Source organism: Hippocampus zosterae, chromosome 12, assembly GCF_025434085.1.
Source record: "Hippocampus zosterae strain Florida chromosome 12, ASM2543408v3, whole genome shotgun sequence".
Taxonomy (NCBI): Eukaryota; Metazoa; Chordata; class Actinopteri; order Syngnathiformes; family Syngnathidae; genus Hippocampus; species Hippocampus zosterae.
In genome coordinates, this window is record NC_067462.1 from 974,383 (window position 1) to 996,873 (window position 22,491).

The 22,491-nt window shown below is 48.9% G+C and overlaps 1 protein-coding gene across 3 annotated transcripts; it reads right to left on the minus strand.

Moving 5' to 3' along the window:
* slc4a3 (solute carrier family 4 member 3) lies at positions 1–21,391 on the minus strand. 3 transcript variants are annotated; one of them, XM_052081991.1, is made up of 23 exons: positions 21,251–21,391; positions 20,006–20,260; positions 19,491–19,671; positions 19,132–19,333; positions 18,216–18,389; positions 17,777–18,000; positions 13,517–13,662; positions 13,081–13,261; positions 12,476–12,611; positions 9,292–9,475; positions 8,660–8,765; positions 7,580–7,764; positions 7,189–7,408; positions 6,889–7,104; positions 5,869–6,017; positions 5,322–5,516; positions 5,077–5,256; positions 4,728–4,817; positions 4,398–4,564; positions 3,860–4,113; positions 3,456–3,625; positions 1,388–1,561; positions 1–553 (listed from the first exon to the last, which is right to left on the minus strand). In XM_052081991.1, exons 2-23 carry the CDS (start codon positions 20,057–20,059, stop codon positions 476–478), a joined length of 3,666 nt encoding a protein of 1,221 aa, XP_051937951.1. In that variant the 5' UTR covers positions 20,060–20,260; positions 21,251–21,391; the 3' UTR covers positions 1–475. The 3 variants fall into 3 exon arrangements, with proteins under 3 accessions (XP_051937951.1, XP_051937949.1, XP_051937950.1); XM_052081989.1 differs by having other exon boundaries at positions 18,216–18,394; positions 19,083–19,333; XM_052081990.1 differs by lacking the exon at positions 21,251–21,391 and adding an exon at positions 20,776–20,913 and having other exon boundaries at positions 18,216–18,394; positions 19,083–19,333.
* Positions 21,392–22,491: the final 1,100 nt, after the last annotated feature.

A 22,491-nucleotide genomic window follows, 5' to 3' on the forward strand; every position in this document is an offset into this window, starting at 1 on the left:
TTTGGGGCAAAAAAAAATCACCTATTCATGAAGTCTACAGATTTTCCGACGACTTCCTGGCACTCACCCACCAACCTCTCACCGTTTGTCTCAGAGGTTGAACACCAGCATTGCACAATTGCCCAAAGTCTGCCAAGTAATTAAAGGGATGGACGTCGTCATTGTGTTTCCTGACTTCAGGCTAGAGACTCGCATACGATTTCATTGAAGGTCAACCCGCGCCACCTATGCGAGGCCCAGACCCTTTCTCTACATGTTTTTGCTTTTAGATTTTTTTTTTTAACTTGAGGAAAAAAATAAATACATATATATTATCTATTGATGTAACATATTTGCCCATGTTTTTTTTCGCCTTATGACACTTATCCTTGTCAACTCTCAAGAGATCAGGAACATGAAGAATAAGAAGAAGGAGGCGGAGGAGGAGGAGAAGAAGAAGAAGAAGAAGCAGGTTGTCTTTTTGGCTGGCTCAACTTCAAACGAGCATGTGAATCTCGTTGTACTCATCCCGGCCATCCTCATCAAAGTTGGGCGAGTCTTCATCGCAATCCAGCTGTGAAGATGAAGAGCTTCACTTAGGTTGGGTGGTTTTTTTCAGGATTGTGTACTGGTGGCTGAACAACATTTCAGTTCAAAAAACTAAAGTGAGGCAGATTATTATTACTTTTTTTGTGGGTCTTTTTAAAAGGCCAAAAGATGTCACCAGATTGTGGCCAATGCTTGTCTCACAGGAAAGTCGTAATTGGCGAGTGTTTTGAACAGACTCAAATAATTCATAAGCCAAATGATGATTTTGGGTGGAGTTTTAAATGATATTGGGAGAAAAACTTTATGAGTGCGCATCAATTGCAATTTTATGAAATTTGTGTAAAGGCTCCAAAACAAGTCACTAAAAATGGAACACTTGAAGCGGCAGTGTAATTCTAGCCGTAGAGTTGGAAATGACTTCATGGCCATTTCCCTTTGACCTGAAATTTAATAGACGTACTAAATTGCGGTTTGTGTTAACACCGAAACATGTACTGTAGTGATGAAGTCCAATTGCGTTTTTTTTGTTGCATGTAATACAATACTTTGTCGGGAAGAATATTCTCTAAAATCTCACTTTGAGATGGACAAAAGTATCCTGCCTCCCTAAAAAAAAGGAACAAAATAAATAAGCCTGAGCGTTTTGAGCCAACCAGAAAAACATGACGCAGTCCCAAACGTGAACATTTCCAGAGAGAAACATGAGCCACTGACATTTGTCAGGAATTCAAAGCTCAATATTTGCATTTGGAGGAGTGAGTACGGCAGCCAAAAGGGGTCTACGTCCATCCGATGGAGTGACGTGGCAAAGATGGACGAGCGCGTTACTGGAAAGCCCCCGCCGCGACGCGGCACCTACCGCCTGGAGCTCACGTTCCTCAAAAACCCTGGAGAGGATGACGCGGCGCAACGGCACCGTCATGATGAGGACGAAGGGGAATGCCAGGGAGGCGGCGGTGGACTTGACGACCCACAGGGCCGCAATGCAGCCCAGCTGGATGAGGGTGAACATGTTCATGCGCCACGTCTTCACCTGCCGACAAGACAAAGGCGGTCAACGGCCGACACCCGGACCTTCCGCTTCGACAAAAGACTTCGAGCGGGTGGCTCCTGTTTTTGGCTCCATCTTGTGGACAAGGACTGCTCTTCCAGCCGTCCCTTTTCAAAAAGCCCCAACTCATGTTGACATCTGACCAGAGCATTTTGACCCAGATGAAATATTCATTCATTCATTCATCTTCCGAACCGCTTGATCCTCACTAGGGTCGCGGGGGGTGCTGGAGCCGATCCCAGCTGTCTCCGGGCAGTAGGCGGGGGACACCCTGAATCGGTTGCCAGCCAATCGCAGGGCACACAGAGACGAACAACCATTCGCACTCACACTCACACCTAGGGACAATTTAGAGTGTTCAATCAGCCTGCCACGCATGTTTTTGGAATGTGGGAGGAAACCGGAGCACCCGGAGAAAACCTACGCAGGCCCGGGGAGAACATGCAAACTCCACACAGGGAGACCGGAGCTGGAATCGAACCCGGTACCTCTGCACTGTGAAGCCAACGTGCTAGCCACTGGACTACCGGGCCGCCCCCAGAGGAAATATTCACCTTATTTACTCAACCAAAGAATAGACAACCCCAGGAATCAAGTTTGGCTCGACCTGTTCTGTCCTTTAGTAGTCAGCAGTAGGATAGAAGAAGGTTTTACAAAATGCTGCCGTTTCTTCCTGAAAATGGAGAATATTCGTTTTGGATGCGATGATGCAAATCAAGCAGAACCACCAACGCCAATATTCTCGGTTTTAGCGGCGGATTTTGATAGGGGCACTGATGACATTCCGGTAGCGGTTCGCGGGTCGCGGCTGATACTGGACCGGATGTGTTCGACAGTCTCATGTTCAGGGTGAAGAAAGTGTGCTTCAAATCCTTCTGCAAGGAGTCGGGTTCCAATTAATTGTGGGGACCCCGGAGCCCTTTGAGTCCGATGACCCCGGTTTGAGAACCCGGCTTCCTCAAATAAATCATTCCGATGAACTCAGGCAAATGGACGTCAGCGCGGAGAGCTGTCCTTTAGTCGGGGGAAGCCCCAAGCTTGCGCGCATGACTCTGTCATTACTCGGGCTTCTGAGCATCTGCGTCAGTGCTGGAATCCGTAACATCCCAAAACGCCGCAAGGCTGTCATTTCCGCAGCTAGCGAAGCAACATGACCTGGCAAGATGGACCCGCGTTGGCTTTGGGCTGCAGTCGCGCAGGGACTGCCGATGTTCGTGCTGTTGTCTGCGCGCATCAGTCGAATATCGCAAGTGCGTGCGACTCCGGTTGGACTCAATTTTAGGACTTGGCCAAGATTTGGCGAGTCTGCCCTGTTTACATTTAAGAATCGGCCTTTCAGTGAGTCATTTCTTTTGTATTGGAAAGACAGATCGATCTTATTTCAATACGCACAAAAAAAAAAGTCGATTTGTAATCCCTTTCTTCAAAATCAAGACATGATTTGAAATTATCGTTGCAGAAAATACTCAAAGAAACAAGACGTGACTCGTTTGGCCGGCGACGTGTCGGAAAATCAGCCAAAATGAGGACAATTGTTTGATATGGGCAAAGCGCAAGTTTGAAAATGCCTCAGTTTGATTGAAAATGAGGCATTTCCTCCGTTCCTCCGTTTTCAAGGAGCAACGCAGAAAGTTGAGAGGGGATGGACAATTTTACGTTCAATAAGCTCTCCGAAACATCCACCGATTGTCATTGGCCATTAATCTGCTAATTGTCGATTCATCCAGGAGACGCTCCAATTTGGAGGGATTCAAATAGAACGACAACACGCAAGCTTTGCACCTCAAAACTAAAGGACAGAACAACCACAACAGCTAACTTCATCCTCTCGAGGATCATTTCAGAGGTTACGACTCCCGCCCGTCATGTGCGTTACCTTAGTGACATAAATGTGGTCGGGGTGGTGCTTGGCCGGCGTGACCATGAGCGTGATGCGTTCGTACAGCTGGATCCCCGTCAAAGAGGTCACCCCCATGTACAGGAAGATGCCAAAGAGCACGGCCAGAGGGATGAGACGCAGCACATCGGTCATCACGATGGACATACCTGGTCGGGCCGGACGGAAGCCAATTTGGATCATCACATGACGGTAGAATGGCCATAAGTATCGGTGGCTTGTAGCAGCCTTCACTTCCACTCAATACATTGACGTAAGAATAGTATGTGAGCCATAGGATACCGGCTATCGGTACTGGTCCGTCCCGTTCCATATAACTTGTTGACAGCATGTTTTCTGGGGTGTGAAAAGTGCATCGGCCGGCGTTTTTCAGAACTTCTTACCCACAAGCACGGCCACAAGAAGTCCCGTCAGCCTCTGCTCTTTGACTTCCTGGATCATGGGCTTCTCTCCAGGCGCCGTGGCTTTGCTCATGACGGTCAGGGCGTTGACGTGAGTGACCGAGCGCACCGTGGCCGCCGTCAGCCACGGCAGGCCAAAGAGCGGGCAGAAGGCGCCGAGAATGACAATGAGCAGCAAGTCCAGGTGGAACCCCGAGCCTTTCACCAGCCGACGCTCCTTCTTACTGACAATCAGGCTGAAAGAGGCGAATCAGAAGATCGCGCCACAGATTATCCTCCTTTCCAGGAAACGCATGTACACGATTCTCATCATCAACTGTTCGACGCCCTGCCGTAAAAGGCTTGAAATCAGCACGTCATTGTCACCGGACCAAAACCCACCCCCCAAATCTGCGAAATTGTGTATGCCAACCCGCCAATATTCGGGAGTTCGCTGCAATTCCGCATGACCGCTGACAACCTGAAGAAAGATTCCACAGGAAAAACCAACAACACACAAAGAGGAAAATGCTGCACTTACGAAGTGATCTGCGTTTCCATAAAAATGAGGATAAATACAAGAAGTGCGGGTACAATGGACGCTCCCATCATCCAGGTGGGAAAAGGCCGCTTGTCACCAAAGGGACTGATGAACCAGCCTCTCTTGTTCGGGGAAGTGACTGAGAAGCCGGACGGCACGTCCAGTTTCTACAAGGAGACCAAACACAACGCGAGGGATGAAAGAACGCCTCCGCGTCCCAGCGGAAAACTGCCAAAGGCCACTTGGGCCGCATTTCTCGTACGCCGCCTTGCTAAAGTGTCACAATTGAGATTTGAGTGATGCAAGCATCAATGAGTACGGTTGTTTTACCTGCGTGTACGTGTCGGTGATGCAGTAATCCACCAGCACCGAAACTAAAATTGAAATGGGGATACCGAAGTCCCCAATGATTCTTCTTGCCTGCGGGGAGGGGAGAAAAACAGAAATCAATAAAAGAAGACAAACGGATTTAGTTCATGCTACTCCATGCAGAGTTTTTCCTGGCTCAAATTGAGGCAGAGGTGGTACCACGGACAATCATTTTTTTTTTTTCAAAACGTATGGATTCAACCATCTTCTGCTTGGCTAAATCTGAAAAAAAGCTGGTTGGACTGACCGAGGAATATTCATTCATGGTGTTGCTGACCAATGAATGGAGCGCTGGATTCCCCACGATTACCTTGCCACCTAAAAATCGACTGTTTCTGAACTTCCTGAGGAAGAAAGCCACAAAGAAGGTGCCCATCATGAGGACGAGAGACAGCAGGGCGGTGTTGGGTTGGTTCTGGACGTCCTGAAGTTCAGACGGAGGGGTGGCGTCCCCGGGGTACCACGCCATCAACGGATGTTCTCGAAACACCTGGAAAACAAGCAATTCGCGTGAAAAACACACATACACAAGCCGACGGCCATCTCCATCACGACCTTGATGAGCTTGGAGAAGGTCTCGTAGATGAAGATGAGGGAGATCAGGAAAGCAAAGATCTCTTGAGTAAAGGGTGAGATGAAGCGAACAAGGAAGCTGCCCTCCGCCGCCACGATCAGCAGGACGATGAAGACGAGCCAGAAGCCGATCCACACCCGGCCGGTCATGTACTCAAAATCGTAGGCCTGACAGAACTGAGCGACAACATCATTGGCCGTTAGGCGCCCGGTGGAAGCAAACCGGGCAGTGCAGTGAGATGCTAACAATCGCAATAGCTCGCGTGAGGCAATACTTCCACCCCCTCGACCCCCCTGCGCCATCCGCCCTCCCTAGTGAGAAAAACGGGACATAAATCAGAGCCGGCCACATCACATTGGTTGGGGGAATTCCTCTGCGGGTATTTTCCCTTGACGAGGCCGCGGGGCACTCGCATTCGTGGGGGTGTCGTCTAGCAATTCCTCACACAGCTGATTTGTCTTTCTTCTGATTTTGGAAAAGACCTCCCCACTTGAGTTTTTGCAGAGGATTGATGGTGGTGTGTGCTACCTTGTAAAACGCTTCCTCAAACACCAGTAAAGGTCCAGAGAATCCGATGATGAGAAGAGGCTGACCAGCCAGGAGCGAGAAGATAACTCCGAGCGTCGCGGTGGAAACAATCAGCTCGGTCACTCCCATCATGCCCTCCGTTTTCTCCCCTGCATGGGAAGGCGCAAAGGATGCATAACACCTGTTCAACTCCTGCTAGGTTTGTTTCTCAAGAACGGCAATGATGTCTCTCTGGAACAAACCGACATGTCGTATGATCCCAAAAATGTCTGAAACGGCGGCAATCAGTTCCTAAATCCCCATCTATGCAGTGTATGAACGCCTTTGCTATTACTTTGGTTGCTGGCCTCTGCCCCAGCACGAAGGGGTTAGCGTAGCGCTAGCCAGCTGCTATGACAGATCGCGGACGGATTAAAAACTGGACAAAAAGCGAAAAACCCTCCGGAGTTCTGCTGCCAGTCTGCATACATACAGCGAGGGAGTGTGTTATGTTTCGATCTGGTCACGTTTGGTTTTGATTCCTCATGTGGGCTTTTTTCACCACCTGTTCTCTGTATCAGCGCTCCTTGTATGTAGCCAATTAGCTCCCTCAAGCCTTTGTGTGTTGTCCAGGTGGTTCTCGTTGTTTCGTCACTTAGCTTGTATTTAGTTCCCCGAGTTTCTGTCAGCCTCTGTTGGGAGTATGTGAGCATATGTGTGCTCCTATCATGTTTTGTTTCCTGTTGTCGTTTGGTTTGTGATTTCCAGGCATTTTTTTCAGTGCTTTGACTGTGTGTTTTTTTTCCCATTGTACTGCTGTGTGTATTTTGTGTTGAATACATTTTGGTCAATCCACTATGCACATTCAAATTTTCAAAAGAAACAAATATGGGGCGCCCTGGTAATTAAGTGCACTCCACCTGCCAGTATAATCGAATTGGCCTTTTCATTTTTGTGGACTATGATGTGTTTTTTTTGCACAATTAGTACCGCATTCGAGTTGATTCGGGACTCGTCCAATGTGTTGTAAAGGTGCCTCACCTAGCAAGCCTCCAAAGGTTATGGTGGGCGACAGCGCAGCAAAGTAAATGAAGATAACGGCAGCGACGCATTGCATGTCCACAGCATCTTTTAAGTCGCTGACGTAGTTGGGGTAGCGACGTCGAATATCATGGATCAACCCTCCGAAAGGAATCCCGGAACGCATGAGTGGGTCAATCTCTTGGTCGCCCTCCTCCTCCTCCTCTTGAATCATGTCTGGATGGAACACGCGGCGAGTTGTTTTGTTTTATTTTCTTCCCCATCGGCGTGTCTTCTGACAGATGACATTTGATAGCTTACCTTTGTTGTTCTGCTCCATGCCGGACGACGAGTGGTGCTTCTTCAGCTCCCTTTCCTTGCGCTTGCGCATCATCTGCTTCTGGAAGTCGGCCACGGTCTTCAGCAGGTCTTTGCCCTCCACGTCGGAGGGCGGAATGACGATGCTGCAGTCCAGGAATTCGTTGATACCGTTGAGGAGATCTTGTCTGTTGTCGGCGAAATAAGCCACTTCGTGGAAGTTCTGAAATGCACAAAAATACAAGGCCATTCGATCACAAAAGAACATGAAATGATGAGGTATTTCGACTGACTCTCTGAAATACTGTTTTTCTTGAATCTCTGGGAAAATGAGATCCTTCGTTTACCGCAGTGTCTGGACTGAAAAGCGTGAGAATCTGGGAATGTTTCACACCTTGTCAGACATGAGCGTTGAGAAGGAGCGTCCAATCTCGTGGTAGTCCACGTTGGACTGACTGGGTCCGAGCAGGACGAAAATAAAGCGAACTGGAACCGGGACCTCTAAAACCGACTCCAGAAGCACGGCTTCGTTCAGCCGTACAAAAGCCATGGCCGGCTGCTCCAGGAATTCAACGCAGCCTGCCAGGACACAAAATGCATGTTCCAGCAAGATTCTTTGTCTATTTACTTGGCTTTGCTGTGACTTCAAATCCTATCCAACTTGGATGTTTTGTTGTTCTTGAGGTCTGAAGCTCTCGTTTCAAATACCTGCGTATTCTGCCAGCCTTGTGTTCTTTTGCTTTAAATGAAAAATAAATAAATAGATAACATCAATTTACAATTCAACTGAAGGGAAAGCTCTCGATTTAGCGGTTTATCTACTCTCACTTCTGGCCGTGAGCTGGGGGGGCGTGACCGAAAGAAGGAGATCTCGGATACGAGCGGCCGAAATGCGTTTTCTCCACAGGCTCTGCCTGAGAGAGAAGGCGAGAAGCTCGGAATTTCGGGAGGGGTTCACAGTCCGGCCGCTTTTCCTCCCCAGCTGAGGTGGCTCGGGCATTTAATGAGGATGCCTCCCTGGTGAGGTGTTCCGGGCACGTCCCACCGACAGGAGGCGATGGGGACGTCCCGGGACACGCCGGGGAGATCATGTTTCCCGGCTGGCCTGGGAACGCCTTCCTGGGACGAGCTGGAAGAAGTGGCTGGGGAGAGGAAATGCTGGGCTTCTCTGCTAAGGCTCTTGCCCCTGCGACCCCACCCCGGATAAGTGTGAGAGAATGGATACAACTGCAGCTGGCCACTATTTTTTAATCCATTATTCTATTGAACCTTTCAATAAAAGAATCCGCTGAAGAAAATCTTGAGTTTATAAAAAAAAACTAGACAGAATGCAGCAAAAGCTGGTCTGAATAAATCCAAGCTGACGTCGACCGTTAATAATGAAGTAATGCGTTGAATCATCTTTTTCTTTCTTTCAGGCAATATGAAAGGCCAAAAAAACAAATGAAGCGGCATTTTTGGTCCAAACGCTTACCGACTAAAACAATGACAGCTTCGGCATCTCTTGGTATCTTGGCCAGAAGTTTCAAAGATCTGGCGGCCGCCGGATGGCTCTCGGGAGATACGGGATGGAGAGATTTCTTGGGGCAAGAACAGTTGGAGACAAAGATTAGCTGCATGAATGTTCCGAGCAACAGGTCCAGCCTCTGTGAATTTAAAACACATTCCGACGAATAAACGGCAACAGTGGAGAGCTTTCCAAATTTGCAGTCTCCGCGTCAAGAGGCCTTCAAACGAGTGCCGGTGTGTCGACTCGTAAAATAATTCAACGGATGTGGGCAAACGGGCCGTCTGACTTTTTCGGCGGGTACCTCAGCAACATGCGAGCATTTCGAGGTGACTTTCGAGTTGGCTCAAACGTCGGGCTGTGAGCCTATTAGAACATACGCAGAGACCATATATGGCTACTACAGCATATACAATCTATTCCGGAAGCTATATACGCAGTATGTATATTGTATGCTGTATGCAATATGAAATAATTGCATTGGTGTTCTTCGACCAATGGTGCCGGGCCGCTGAAAGACGGACAGAGGTCCAAAAATGACCCCCGGGCCATAGTTTGGTCACCAGAGATCTAGAGAGTCCCATGTCGAGGCAACTTACAAACAGGCTGACAAAGACGTCTTGTTTGGGGTCGTAGAGGGGTCCTTTGCCATCCTGGTGCTCTTCCATTTCTTCGGCTACGAGGGGCAGGCTGGTGTCCTGGACGCGGGCGGGATTGACGCTGCCGTGAAGACTGCTCGTTGAGTGGTGCCGGTGAAAGCGATGCTTCATGTCACTTGGATGACTTGGGGGGGGAAAAAAAAGATGGGGGTCGGGAGTTAGCCGTTTGCGGTGCCTTTATGAACAATTTACAGATGGTTCGATTTGGGAAGAAAGAAAAATGCACAAGATGAGTCACTGACAACTCAGTCGAGATGTATCACTTCAACATACTTCCTTGGCACCGATTCCTTGTTTCCTTGTCAGACGGTGCTTTGATGGTTTCGCAGAGCATTTCATAAAAAGCAACCAAAAGCTGAGATTTTTTTTTGGGGGGGGGGAAGAAGCGAGGGGATAAGATCTCCAGCAAGATAAAATAAAAACAAAACTGACAAATAGTGTTTCGTGTGAATAGTGAACCGCAAATGTCACAAGAATGTTTCCTTCCCTCCCTCCCATGTCATCTCAAATTGATTGCCATCCGCCGTTTCCAATGTTGACATCAGCCACCCCGACTCATGAGGACCACATGGTCCGCTGTGATGGTACCAGACTTGAACAAAACAAGGTCTTGATGAAAAGGAGGCGGAACTGTCAAAGAGAAACGGCGGCCGAGCCGTTCCTGACGACTCTTTCAAGTGGCCCGAGCGAGCGCGCGAGCGGCCAAACGCTAACGGCATCTCGATGAGTTTCTTTCCACGTTGTAAATCTGATGTCAGTCTCATAATGAGCGTAATGACGGAGGCTTGCTTTGCCCGCGGACGCCGCCAGCGCTATGCCGGGAATTTACGTGGAAAGGCCGACAATGACCGCACGACGGCCCACTTGGAATTTTTGGCTTCATTGGAGTCGCGTTGGTCGCGCTGCCGCTTTGCGCGTTGCGCTCAGCTCAATTAGGACAACGCCAATTCTCCTAAAGTCCTTTCTGAATGAGCCACTCGGGGCACGCGTCCAGGAAATAGTTGGCAAGCAAAAGGCCTGCGTTTTGTACGACACAAGTGACATGTTCCCCTTAACTCAGCTGTTGCATTTGGACGGGCGTGTGTCGTTTCCGTCCCCGCTCGTTCCTTTTGACAGCATCCATGTGGCTAATGTATTTTTATTACGTAATCCTTTAAATCTATACATCGAATCAATTTCCCCTGCGGGTTGTTTTTTTTTCTTATTTCTTTGAGCGGCATAGGTCGAAGTCAAAAGGCAGCCTCCAGGGCCTTTGGGAGAGCTCAGGACTGTCGCGTTGATGACATTAGCGACACACGTTAACAAGCCATCATGTCCTGCCAAACGGCATGCGACCATCCACTGAGAAATTCATTCATTCATTCATCTTCCGAGCCGCTTGATCCTCACTAGGGTCGCGGAGGGTGCTGGAGCCTATCCCAGCAGTCTTCGGGCAGCAGGCGGGGGACACCCTGAATCGGTTGCCAGCCAATCACGGGGCACACAGAAACGAACAACCATTCGCACTCACACCTAGGGACAATTTAGATCAGCCTGCCATGCATATTTTTGGAATGCGGGAGGAAACCGGAGCACCCGGAGAAAACCCACGCAGGCCCGGGGAGAACATGCAAACTCCACACAGGGAGGCCGGAGCTGGAATCGAACCCGGTACCTCTGCACTGTGAAGCCCACGTGCTAACCACTGGACTACCGGGCCACCCCCACTGAGAAATTTCAGACCGAAATTACCTTCCTATGCCCAAATTTGTGCCGGCTCATTGGCTAAGTCAGAATCAACGTGATGATTGTTTGAGATTTTTCAGTAGAGCTCGTGTTTGTTTAGTTTTGACTTTTTTTTAAATTCACTTAGTTTTTATGAGTAGGTTTTTAATTTTTTTTTAATTTTTCAAAAACGCTTTGTCTCATTTGAGGTTGTATTGGTTTTAAGATATTTCCGCCATGACAGACGGTTTTAGCTAGTTTTACGAACGTAAGATGCGGTTTAGTTTTCAGATGACAATTTGTGAAATTTGCCATTACATGATTTACGCGTGGGCAATGTGGGATCATCTTGTTCCTGATTTCATGGAGACTCCATTGTACATGCACAAATGACAAACTAGGGTTGGTATTTCTTCCAGTCACAAATTTCTAGAATGTTGTTATTTATGGGCTTTTTTGATCTTGTGGGTTTTGGACAAGGGTGAATCTGTTTTCTGCATGTCTGATGTTGCACGACGTGGCCCAAGGGACGCTCGGGGAGTTTGTGTGCGAGTATTAACACTCACACACATGGAAAATGTGAAGGAACATTAGAGTGGGTACATTCTTTTTTTGTTGGGGGGCGGGCGATGTCTATTGGATTGCAAAGTACGTTGGCGTGTTCAGAATTAACGAGTATCACGAGGCCACGGCTGCCTTTAGCCAAGCCCCATCGAGAATGGCGTTGGCTTTTCTAACCGGGCACAAGCACGGTACAGCTTCAACATCTGCAGCCTTGTCGGCCGCAGGAAAGTTCAGATGATGAGCCAAGTCTTGTTAAACGCTAACATTCTGGAAATTCCCTCTGCGGCTTCCCTGTGTCAGCCTTTTTCGAACACCAAAACCAGAAGAATAAGGAAGACGGGAGCTTGGATCTTGTCGTGTGTCGTCGTACATACGTTAACCGCTGCCATTGAAAGAGTCAAAGAAAAATGAAAAAAAATAAAAATCATCCAGATGAAAGTTGGACATTAAGGCTGCCATCCAATGAACGCTTCTGGCGGGCCAAGGCTGGAAGAACACAGATGGACGCTGCGGGTGGGGATTATGATTGAAGTTTCGGGATCAGATTCTCAGCGAGACTCACGGCGCACTGATTGCTTATGATGGGAAGCTGTTCAAGGTGTCGTGAACAAAGCCAAGACCAACACGCTTGCCAAGGAACATCCATTTTCGGCTGCTCGCGCTTCAAGTAGTACTGCGGTATTGGAACACGATTACAATGTCAATCTCGAGACGGTTGACTTCACTCGGGAACAAATGCCCATCGGCTGCACTTGCAGTCGCTGAGGGTGCCAGACCTCGTTATGATTTTTCACAACTGTTCCAAGTCCAGCATTAGCCAGAACTACAGGATCGTAGAAAGGGCTTGGTAACCAACCTGTGTTTGAGCAGCAGAGCCCTCAGAACGCAGGATCTGTCTTCAGCTCGAATTTGATCTGAGATGATCATGGTCTCCACCACCAAATGGGCAATTCCCGGAAGAGAGTTCTGCTCCAGGTCCAGAAGGATTGCACCTTGGAAACATTCGTGTCAGATATGATGTTCTGGGGTTCTCCAATGGCGGCAGTGGAGGAGGTGGAATGTGACCGAGGCTATTGCCCACCGACGCTGAAGCACTAGTTAGGCCATTCAGCACTTCCGGGTCATATATCTGTACATTGTTATCGAGTTATTTGATCATTGATTAGATGTCCCGCGACCCGAGTGAGGATCAAGCGGTTCGGAAAAATGGATGGATGGATGGACGATTAGATGTCAACGAATCGATTAACTCTTGCACATCTACATTCATACTTACAGACCGTTTAGTCTTCACTGACCTGAACATGCAACTCCCAAACTCGGAACTCAAATACTCTACTTGTCCACCATGCTGCCAGTGAGTTTCTTTACTTGTATGGAATTTTTATTTGAACCAAGCCTTGTCGATTTTAATGACACAATGAGCTGTGATTTGGACGGATGCTGCAAAAGTCCCTTTACCGTGCGTGATCGTGCGACGAAGCTCCAGTAGGCTGCGAAAAGAGAGCGAAGCCACGTGAGGCTTGCCCCAGCGCTCCGTCTCCTCCTCGACATCTTCCTCGAACTTGATCCAGCGGGCGCGCTCTTTCCAGCGCATTTCATGGTCCTTCTCCACAATCAGCTCGTTGAGCTCCACAAACAGCTGGAGGTGAAGCCAAGAGGAGATGTCATCAGTACACATGACATGGCTGGACATTAGATCACATGCAGTATGTTCAAGTCTGAAACATATCAAGTCGAGTACCCCGTCACCACCCCCGAGCAAGTTCAAATCACGATGGTTGATGCAAGTCAGAAATAAAGTCGGATAAATCCTTCGTATTGGCGTCCGTGTCTGTACTTGCCAGCAAAGTATGCACACACACACAAAAAGACCGATAGTGAGAGTGCCACAAACCTCATGAGTCTTCTTGTCCGACGCTCGTTTCTTCTTCTTCAGGCTGGACAGTGGCGTGGAAGTGTTGCTGCTTCGGCCAACCTGAAAGCGGGACGACTTCTTCACCAAGTGGCGTCGCACTCCGGGGTTGTCTTCAAATCTGTGACCTGCAGGAAGCCGACACCTTTTCATCAGCATATCATCTTGCCAACGGGGTTCTTATGATCCATCCATCCATCCACCATCGGATCCGCTTATCCTGACGAGCCTATCGCAGCCGTCTTCGGGCAGAAGGCGGGGGACGCCCTCAACTGTTTGGCTGCCCATCGCGAGACACGCAGAGACAAACAAGCATTAGCGCTCGACTTCCATTAACCTGCCTTGCATGTTTTGGGAATGTGGGAGAAAACACACCCGATTCCAATGATCAGCAAGTTCTAAGAGAACAATCCTGATCATTGGGTGCGTTGGAAGAGGGGCACATCTAAATCAGGCCGGAAAGGGCAACCAAAAATGTGGACAGAAACAGCAGAAGTGGCCAGAGTGATTGTCAATGAAATGTCTTTCCGCTCCAGCTGTAGCTGAGCCCAAAGCCAAATGGAGGCCACCAGATCAATGGAAACACAGGAAACAGCATCGGCGCTCCAGCGGCTTGTCAATGCACTCAATAAATCGCACGTGCCGACGGGGTCCTCTTTGACAACTGCCCCATCGCATTATGGAGAAGCAATGGAAAATCACACCTGCTGCTTATGTGCATAGAAATCCCCAAAAAAATGTTAGGTTGAGAACTAACGGCGTGAAAAGTTCTCCCAACTACTTACGGATCGACTCTTCCGGAGAACCCAGTTGAGTGTGGATGGACTCGAGCAAGTCGTAGTCGTCAAAATCAAAAACAAACTCCTCAAAGTCTTCCATGCCTTCCACGACGTACGGCGAGCCGCGGCGCTCGGTTTGGCGCCGCTCCGGAGTGCCCGAGCCTCGACGGACGCTACTCCGGAGTGCGGCGCCATCGCGCTCCTCGTCGGCCCGCTTGTCTTGTCCGTCGAGATCCGTCATCTCCGCGGCTGGTACCTCCTCCTGTCCTCCCCTCTCCCGGTGGGCTCACTGCTCATCCAGGGGCTGCCAACTCTTTTCAACTGCGGTGCCTTGCCTGGATCGCAAGTCACGAGTCCACATCGGATGCACCATAAAAGCAAAGCGAAGCAAAGTCAAATCTGGGAGGTGGAAGACACGGTCAGAGGAGGGCGAGGAGAGCGAGCAACGCTGTCAACGTTTACTTTGGCCACGGCGGCAAAGGGCAGAACAGGCGAGGTCTTCTTTGTGACAACTCAATTGCACTGCCTGCCACTCCTGTTTTGGGTTTCGTCCACAGGCGATTGATTTTGAGGCTGTGCTACAATGATCGATGCAGAGTGAATCGGAGTACAATACAATACAATACAATACATTCTGATTTATATAGCGCTTTCACAACAGCGGCAGCTGTAACAAAGCGCTTTACAAAACAGTTAACATAAAGTAAAATAATAAACACAACACATAACATAAAACACAAACAGTCGTGCAGTCCTAACCACTTTTCCGTCACACGCTTTGTTGTTTGAAGCGGTTTGAGATGAAAGAGGAGAGAATCAAAGTGTCCTTTAACCAGTGGATCAGAGACGTCATGCTCAAAATGAGCACACGTCGGCTACAAGCTAAGTTTCAAAGTCAACAAGAAGCTGTAGCATCCATTGACGAAAAAAGAGATTGGTTCACTTCTCCTGTCCCATGGAAATCCACTTCAATTCCAAGCGGCGACTCACGGTTCCAAATACGCATCGGTGCTCTTCGCCAACGCTCCTCTCTCCTCATCCTCAACTTCAGCGGCCATCCATCCAGCCGCACCGACGCCAACTGTCCAACAGCGCTGACATAGCCACTGAACAAATCGGGGTTGTGAAAAATGCTGCCCATTACTGGCGCAAAAAACACAAGCGCCCCAGGTCTGTCCAGCACCGACAGTCAATGGCGCCGACATTCGTCCCAATCAAAATCTGTGCTGGTACAGGCGTGCTGCCGAGAAGGCGCAACCACCAAGCACAGATACTGCTCCTTTGACGAATGTCGTGGCCAAAAAGCGCTGAAAACAGTCCATATCAGGTCCACACGATCAAACAACAAACAACATGTGACAAAACAAAAGACAAAAACAGCAAAAAAGAACAAAAAAGCAAGGCTCTTGAAGAGCACTTGCCGAAGGCTGCCTACTCGGGCGCCATCTTGGGAAAAAAAAAAAAAAAAAAAAAAAAAAAAAAAAAAAAAAAAAAAAAAAAAAAAAAAAAAAAAGGAGTAGAAGATGTAATGTTGCCATTGGTAGACTGCATTACCGTTCGAGGGGGAGAGAGAGAGAGAAGGTTGGAGATTGGTAGAGGAACACCATCTTGAAGTGTGTGGTTTTCTTTCCCCCCTGAGATACACCTCACACGCAGGACAACCCAAAATTGCTCCAAGGCGTGACTTCCTGTCTCTTAAAATCTGGAAAATCCTCCTGACACGTTGCGTCTTTCTCCCTGCTTATGACGTCATTTTCTCTTCTCTCCATCGTTGATTTCTGGGGCGCTGGTGGGCGGAACCTTTCCTTGGTTTTGTGCACTTCTCCCTTGATTTTGTTTTGTTTGTTTCCTTCCACGGTGGTTCTGTCCACCTCTTTTTGTCCGGCTCGGTTACCTCTGTGCACGGAGTTGTTATTTCGGGATGGCCTTTTGCGGTCGTGTTATTTTCTCGGGATTAAGTTCTTGAACGCTTCACGTTCGCGTGCAGGTTTGGCTCCACAACTCCTACTGGATTGCACTTGGTTTGCCGGGTCCATTCGGTGATCCATCGTTCCTCCTTTTGCCAAACATACCACAAAAACGTCTGCAAAGGGTGTCGCGACAATTTGCGGCCATTGGTTTTCTGGATTTCCTGGATGGTGCATTGTGGATGTTGTGAACTTTTCACCTGCACCTTTGGTCCGACCTTCTGGAAGGACTTGAATTCGCCGTAGAAAGGAAAGCCCCGGTTCCAGCGGCATGCACGGCCTGTCACCGTGAAGCATCACTCGCCGGCAGCTGTGATTTTAGTAGGCCTGTTTTGTGTTTCTACGCAGTCAATGATTACTCCAGTCTGGTAAAGCAGGAAAGGCCAGAGGCAGGGTCGCCGGTGAAGGGGAATCGACTGCAGGCTGAGTTAATGACCGCCCCCTTTACCGAGTACGCCGCTAACGCCCCCCCCCCCCACTCCGCTTTCATCTGTTTTCTTTGTTTGTCGGTGTAATGTCAATGCAGCTTTCTACTTTCTCACGCTCTCTTGCTTTTGTCACTAAACTTGCTTTGTGGTTTAATGCTGGATTCATTCCATATCGAGTTGGTGTGATTTTTTTAAAGATCATTATTTACATCAACCATTAATGATACAACATGTTTGGATTTACACTGCAGTGATCCCCCACAAATTGTCAGTACCCGGAGAAAAGCCGCATACGCACGGGGAGAACATGCAAACTACACCGAGGAAGGCCGGCGCCGGATTTAAACTCAAAACCCCTTCACTGTGAGATGGAGGTGTTAACTCGTCATCCATTGTGCCTCCCTACCATGATTATGATTATTATCAGATCATTTATTCTGTTTTTCAAAGTACTCTCCAATTAAAGCCGCGAGTCTGTATCATTGGAACCACCATGCATATTAAATATTGTCCAATCAAAACAACTATGATGCATTTTGTAATGCTTGAGGAAATGAAGTCATGTCAGAGCTGAAAAAAAAACGAAAAGACAGAAAGAAATCCCAAAATGAAATGAATGTAATACTGAATATGACCTGTAGAGATCACTGTTTCATCTTTCAGCAATAGCAGAATAAAGACTTTGGTGATGAAGTGAAAATTTACTACCAATTCACTTTGCTTCTTAAAATCCAAACCAGCAGCTGTCATTTGACCTTTGACGAGTAGAAATCAATAAACTGCAATTGTGCTCTGAATAGGAATTTTTGAACCACACAGATTTTTACTCTGTGTACCATTATTGTTGTTTTAGTTTGTTGGTATGTGACAGACGCATGCCTAAAAGGTAAAAAAAAAAAAAACATCCGAGCTTGTGGTGCAGCTGCAATGTTCTCCGTCGTCCACCAAAACGAGGTAAATGTGACGAAATGGAGAGCAGATCATTTTTATCTCTTTGGGTTTGGAAGGTCGGGTAACACTGGGTCGGACGATCCCCAAACAAACGGGCCTCTGTTCCGCCGCACTCACTTTTCATGCCATCCAAGTCGACGGTGGCCAACATCCGGGCCTCGGCTTCGTCGGTCGGCACCCGTCGATAGACGGCGGTCTCCGCTGCCGTCATGCTGCCGATGCAAATCCGCTCCCTCAGGTCGTAGTTGCACCGCTGGGCGCCTGCGGCGCGGTGGTGGGCGGGCTTTCGACAGAACCAGCTCAGCGTCGCGGCGGAGGTGGCGGGGGGCGGGCGTCCTGGGCTGATGCCGACAAGGAAAACGATTTCAGAAGAGACGGAGTGACGGACTCACCGGTATTTTTGACAGAAACGGCAATGTCTCGTCGTCGTCGCCATTATGATCTCATTCGCTGCCGTTGACGGCTCTCGACATCCATTTTGACTGCGAATGAGTTCAAATGACCACGGCAGCCTTCGGCGCCAAGCCAACAGCACAAGAACGGTACGTGAGCCGACCTGTCGCGGGATTCCTTTTCCTCGTCCTCACGCTGTTCGATGACGTCATTTTGTCCAGAGCAGAGATCCCCGTTGCGAGTCGGAATGTGTTTCCGGGCCCGGCGCCGCTCTTCATTTTCCGTGCGGACGGTGGCGATCGGAAGAGCTTCTTCCAAGCGCTCTTGGCTCTCCAAACTAAACTGAGAACAAGGACGAGATGGAGGTGAGAGGGGTGCGACGGGGGCCAAATGAACTCATCCGCACAAGTTCAGTTGCGGTCAGTCAAGGAGCTTCTGTTTTTGAGGCGCGGCAATTCATTGCTTCATAAGCAGCTATTTTAGATCGTGAATCGCTTGGAGCCATTTTGGGGTGGTTTTGAAAGTGCTGTGCATCTGCGACCGGTCCTTTGCGTCGAAGCAAGACAACAGATTGGCAAATAGATGCTTTTACTTTGGAAAACAGCCAAATGTGGGGTTTTTTGGGGGGTCTTCTTTTCTGATACGTTACAGACCGACCCAGGAAGTGAACCTTGGAGCTAAGAAACACAAACCACCTTTGCATCGGGAGTGTCCAAACTTTTTCTGTTCTAGGTGATAAGGCATTTTTTTCTTGATTTGAGGGTAGCCCCCGGCCATGGATCTCACATTATCACGAATCGGACCTTGACATTATTATTATTTTTTTAACGAGCCATGTCAAACGTCATTTTTAATCGATCAAAAATGGACGACCGGCGGCAACATGGCCCCCGGGCCATAGGTTGGACACCTCCGTTTACATGTTTGGCATTGACATTTTGGACTTGATTAACGAATGACCGTGGATCAAACGTGGCTCGGGAGCCCCGGCTACACAAAATCTCCTTGCGTTTTTTTCATCTTCTATTACCTGCGCTTGCTTGCCGGGCAACTCGGCGTCCACCTCGGCGTCCGCCTGCCTTTCGATTTCAGACTGGGCCTCCTCCTCGTCGACTTCGTGGATGGTGGGCGTCCCGTCGGAGGGCGGCAGGGACGTCTTCCTTTTCTTTCGCTTCTTTTTGCGCCTGCGCTCAGGGCCGTGCGCCCTCCTGCGGGAGCACTGCGTTACGGGCAAGCGGGTGGACAGCGGGTGGTGGATGTGATGAATTGTGTGCCTGTGATCTGGATTCGGAGGAACGACAAACGCGTATTAGGCCAGACGTCATCCAAATGATCCCTGCGCCCATTTCCTCTCATATCGTAAATCAGATTTGAACGCGCCGAAGCCAATGGCAGCCGAACGAGGAAAAAACCGAAGGACGCAGTCGTGTGCACCTACACTCAAAATCTTTTTCTGTGTAGTTTGGGCCCATCTGGCCCCCACCGGTGGATGCCGAGCCACGCAGGATGTCGGCAAAGTACGTGACGGAAAGCTCCGTCTCCCAGTCCTCCTCCTCCTCCTTCCCTTCTTTCTGGTTGACGGCCAAGGATTCTTCCTCGATGTCTTCATCCTCCCTGGCCTGGGGAGTAAATACGTTCAAATCAAGTTGAGCCTGAACATTTAGCGCGCTAGCACCACCTACTGTGAAAAGCCATCTGTTCCTTTTTGACATTTTCATCACAAAGTGAAAAAGACCAGCAGAAGCATCTCTTTCTCTCACCATGCCATTTGATTTATTTATTTTTTAATGTCTTTTTGTCAAAAAATCTGTCGTTAAGCCCAATGTGGCGCCCTCAACATTTGAGTCCGGTCTCAGCTTGTCAGGATTCATTCCGAATTTCGATTGCGCTTTGTCAGCGAACCAAATGGCAAGAGTTGTTCCCAAACGTATTTCAGGAGAACTTGAATTTTACCTGATGCGGGTTGATCAAAACGTCAATCTCAGGGGCGTGGCCACCTGCAGCCATCGGATGTGGCGCTCAACCAAAGGGGGCGGGGCCGGTTGGGGACCAAGTTGACGACTGCTGCGGGGGAAACGGCGCAGTTGATGGGTAGGGAAGCGGCGCTGGGCTGGGCTGGGGTGGGGGTGGGCAAGCACGGGAGGACGGCGCCGTTCAGCCCTTCTCTTTCACAGCCGGCCACCCAGGAAGCTTTTGGGCTGGCATCACCTGCGTCGCAACACAAGAAAATAAAGGCCGAATACAAGATTTAAAGCCAAATATGATGAAATATTCCATGGATGTGCTGAGACCTGGCGTCACTTGATGGCACATGAGGCAAACAAGACGCCGGGTCAAACCAAACATGTCGACCCACTTTGAGCTGGCTTGAAAGAACCAAAAAAGAATTCGCTCTCTGACGATTTTATTTGTCAAGACCTTTTGTTTTCACAAATGAAAACAGTCGCCCGCATGCAGCCTGCCGATTTGTCACGCTCGGGTTTTGTTTTCCCGCCGTCCCAAGCAAATGAAGAGCACATCTTTTTGTTACCATGACGATCGCTGCCTCGCCATATCACCCTTCACGTTGTTTTTTGTGTCGCTAATTTCTTGACTTGCAATCCATCACGGCGTTATGCGCGGAAAACAAGAGACCGGAAATCAACAGCCACGCCGATACGGCAAATGTGAGGTCAGATATCGGGCATTAGCTCGACACATCCCACGACGACAGGTGGCGTCACCGTGCCAATTCCTTCTGGAAGTTTCGGCGCCACCGCCGCATCCTGCCTCGCAGCATCACTCCGACAACATCTTCCTTGGCGCCGAGTCACCCGCTCCTGTTGGGGAGCTTGCGGGCTGGCGCTCATCTGCATGAGTAAACAGCAGGCTGCTCGCCTCGCCCCCCCAGCTGTGATAAACGTACGAAAACGAGACCGCCACCGCCTTTTGGGAGCCTCCGCCGAACAATAACGACGCGCGATGGCGCTTTCTTCATTGTGAGCGAGCTCCACAAGAGACAAACGCGCAAGGGCGATCGCACTGATGATACATTTTTAATCTGACATTGGATTGTTCATCATTTCCCCCCCACGCCCTCCGCCACACACACACCCCCGCCACCCATCGAGGGAGGAAAAAAAAGCGCGACTCAGCATTGTAAAGATCGTCCAGCGTGCACACGAGACAAAACACGACAAGATGCGTTCGCCTTCAAACCTGGGGTCGTTGCGGGCCAATCCGGAGGGAAAACGGAAATTGAAGAATGGAGACCTCCCGCTCCGAAAAATCACCCCCGTGCACGCGGCTGTTTTTGGACGGGTTTGCAAAAAAATAAAAAAAATATATATATATATATATTCTCCTCGTGACCACGTGACTGTGGAGCACAACCTGCTCGACAACGCGCATGCAAGTACACGACAGCACAAATCACTCGAGTGCATCAGAGCGACGACGGTATCATAATAAACGTCCAACAATTGCTTATTTCATACTCACCATGCCGCCATGTTGGATGTTTATGGAATTCGGCTCTCATCGCAGGTTGAATTCTGAATTTCTGAACACATTCTTTTTCTTCATACCATCCTTCAGTATTCAGGCAAAAAAAAAAAATCTGATTCAAATGACCAGGTTCAATGTCAGCCTTGCGCAGAGCTTGCTGATGATCTGATCATTTGAATCAGGTGTGTTGCAACATGGAGATGCGGAAAACATGGAGGACAGCGGCCCTCCAGGACCTGACTTTGACACCTATGACTAACGAAACCATCATCTTATTATAAAGCGGGTAAGCAGAGCTGCGGTGTTCACAAAGTTCCCGTATTTGCGTTAGCGCAGTTCAAACACTTGATTCCTTGTTACTACATGTGACAGTTCCTCATGCTTCCACTGGAGGGCAGCCTAACTTCACAAATAGATTTAACCTGAAAATGTTTCATCGAATCTGCAGTCCAGCAACCGCGAAGAATTTCGACAGAATTCCTGGAATTACACACTTTGAAACAACAACAACTTCGAACCGATGTAGGTACATGTCCGTTGGTGCGGAAAACATGTTTTTGTTCAAAGCCCGGCGCTGTTTAAAAGCAGAGCAAACACATCCATCCCCAGCTGGATCGCCATCCAGATGGGAGCCACGTTTTCTCGTCACTGTTTTTTTTTCGCAAACTAGAATAAGAAACAAGTGCTGTTCATCTTTAAACCACTTCCGGTTCTGGCGATCTTGCTCGGGCAAATACTTGACGAGTGTGTGCATTTTTCTGCCATCCGTACTTAACGTGAGTTAACTCAAGTATGTTTCTGATGACTTTTTGACATTTACTTCCTGTCTGTACTTTGTCAACACAGGCTCGCAACTTTTTTACCCGTCAACAGATGACGACACACCGTGAAACAAAACACAACAGTCAACCGCAGTTCAGATATTGATTGAGTGCCTGTGGCAGGCGAACCTA

Excerpts from the sequence above, each read along its gene's own strand:
- slc4a3 (XM_052081989.1), bottom strand. The coding sequence starts at position 20,059 with ATGGCTGCAGGTGGCCACGCCCCTGAGATTGACGTTTTGATCAACCCG. Across the intron at positions 18,001-18,215 it reads GAAAAGGAATCCCGCGACAG|CCCAGGACGCCCGCCCCCCG; the intron begins GTCGGCTCACGT and ends TGTCGGCATCAG. Across the intron at positions 12,612-13,080 it reads TCGTCGCACGATCACGCACG|GTGCAATCCTTCTGGACCTG; the intron begins GTAAAGGGACTT and ends AATGTTTCCAAG.